At 46.9% G+C, this 2,500-nt stretch overlaps 1 protein-coding gene across 1 annotated transcript in view; it reads left to right on the top strand.

Annotated features, from left to right (window-relative positions):
• rgs12b (regulator of G protein signaling 12b) overlaps window positions 1-2,500 on the top strand; it is a gene marked incomplete at both ends in the record, with an annotated part of 67,854 nt that overhangs the window by 14,438 nt on the left and 50,916 nt on the right. The window contains 1 exon segment of the mRNA XM_080534848.1: window positions 544-654. Coding sequence (XP_080390974.1) covers window positions 544-654 — 111 coding nt within the window.

Here is a 2,500-nt window from a genome sequence, read left to right on the forward strand (position 1 = left end):
AGGCGGTGCTTCTTGTACCCATGAGCTGGATACTGTCTGTTGTACAGTATTGATACTGTATCTGTCAATCCACTGGTATCATCTGGTGTGAATAACATCCTGTGTGTGGCAGAACTGGTTGTTGGCTCAGCAATATTGTAACTGACTGTTTTCATAATGTCAAAATGCACTGATAGTATTTATGTCCTTTAGATATTGTAGATTTATGTGGACCTAAATAAAGCATTTATAGACAGCCGTGCCTTCTTTACCTACTATAAGAGCCGCCTCGGGGGTCAAATGTCCATAGTCTTTACAATGGGAAGCTGCTACTTACACACAACGACCACTAGTTGGCCGTCTTATAAATTAGCCTGCCCTCCTACACAGAAAAACTACAAAATAGCTTCATACTAGCTTATCCTGATGTGATTTAGACAATGTAAGGATACTGGGTGATAGAACGCACATATCTAGGAAGAGTTATGAAAGGAGGGTCCTGAAATTTGATTGAGTGCAAAGATATAACATTTTATCTCCCCTGTCCCCCCCCCCCCCCTCCAGGGTCGTTTCCGGGGTCTGACCATGGGGTTCCCCCCCCTCCCCCATCGCTCCTCCCGGAGGTCCTTCGGACGCAAACGCCTCAGCCTGGCCCGTTCCCTAGACGACCTGGAGGTAACACACACACACAGACACACACACACACACACACACTCACACACACACCTAACACACACACACACCTAACACACACACACACACAGCTTGGCCCGCTCCCTAGACGGCCTGGAGGTAACACACACACACACACACAGCCTGGCCCGCTCACGACCTGGAGGTACCACACACACACACACACACACACACACTCACACACACACACACACACACACACACACACACACGCACACACACACACAAACACGCGTGTGTGATAAGGATTAGGACTAAATGTTTCCGTAGTTTAGCTGCTGCAGCACAAACAACAACAACAGCAGATAAGATGATGGCCTGGGAATGGGCTGTCTGGGGTACATGATCACTGTGTGTGTGTGTGTGTGTGTGTGTGTGTGTGTGTGTGTGTGTGTGTGTGTGTCTCTTTCTCTCTCCCTCTCTCTCTCTCTCTGTCTCTCTGTGTCTGTCTCTCTCTCTCTCCCTCTCTCTCTCTCTCTGGCTGTCTCTCTCTCTCTCCCTCTCTATCTCTCTGTCTCTTTCTCTATGTCTCTCTCTCTATCTCCCTCTCTCTCTCTCTCCCTCTCTCCTTCTCTCTCCTTCTCTCTCTCTACCCGTCTCTCTCTCTCTCTCTCTCTCTCTCTCTCTCTATCTCTCTCTCTCCCTCTCGCTCTCATACTCGTTTCAGGGCTCCAGCAGTATTGGAACAGATCAGATAACGTCTAAATAAAGCCCTCATGTTTAGTCTTTGGTGGACAAACTAACACTGACCCCACCAGACACTGGGTGGGTGGTGATGCTCTGCCAGGCCCTGTGTGATGCAACCATCTTCACTTTGTTGTTTGTTTTGAGGACATTTTCTTTGCCAGCTATAATCCTCAGGAAATGAAATAGCTACTCATGTTCAAATGGATTTAAATCTGAGGATCTGAAGACTTTGATTCTAAGAACCTTTCTTCTGTTCTTCTGGCCCTGTACTGGAAAACTCCGTAGTTGCTATGGCGATGTGTTCTGGGCCATTGTCTTACTGTGATGAGTATATGATGATGAAGCACCAGGTCCGAGCAGACGATGCTCCTGTACACTTCAGAATACATTCAGGTACGATCGTCAGTTGGCCTATCGCTAAGCCACGCCCCAAAATAGAAATTGTCCAATCATATCACAGCAAAAGTAACTACAGGCAGAAAACTCGGACCAACAACTCGCTAATGATGGTGAAAATCTTCTAGACTAAATATTCTTGTCATCTTAAAAAAAAAACATGTCTATTACTTACATGTAAATCAGAAATTTGAACTCCCGCCATTGTAAGTCATTGACATGTCATTCAGTCACGGTCGGTCAGTCAGTCACGTCAAGTCAGTGAAGAAGTTGAGCGAGCGTTTTTTGTTTGTCCGAGTTTTCAAAGGGGGCGTGGCTTAGCGATAGGTCTATTGAGACAGATTAGCCAGGTCTAATGGAAGAATATACATGTCCTAACCATAACACCCCCTCCGCCATGTTTTATACATGCCCTAACCATACCACCCCCTCCACCATGTTAACATGTCCTAACCATACCACCTCCTCCACCACGTTAACATGTCCTAACCACACCACCTCCTCCACCATGTTAACATGTCCTAACCATACCACCCCCTCCTCCACCATGTTAACATGTCCTAACCATACCACCTCCTCCACCATGTTAACATGTCCTAACCATACCACCCCCTCCACCATGTTAACATGTCCTAACCATACCACCTCCTCCACCATGTTAACATGTCCTAACCATACCACCCCCTCCACCATGTTAACATGCCCTAACCATACCACCTCCTCCACCATGTTAACATGTCCTAAC

The sequence above is a fragment of the Nansenia antarctica genome (genome assembly GCF_963989245.1).
Source record: "Nansenia antarctica genome assembly, chromosome: 6".
In the NCBI taxonomy this organism is placed as follows: Eukaryota; Metazoa; Chordata; class Actinopteri; order Argentiniformes; family Microstomatidae; genus Nansenia; species Nansenia antarctica.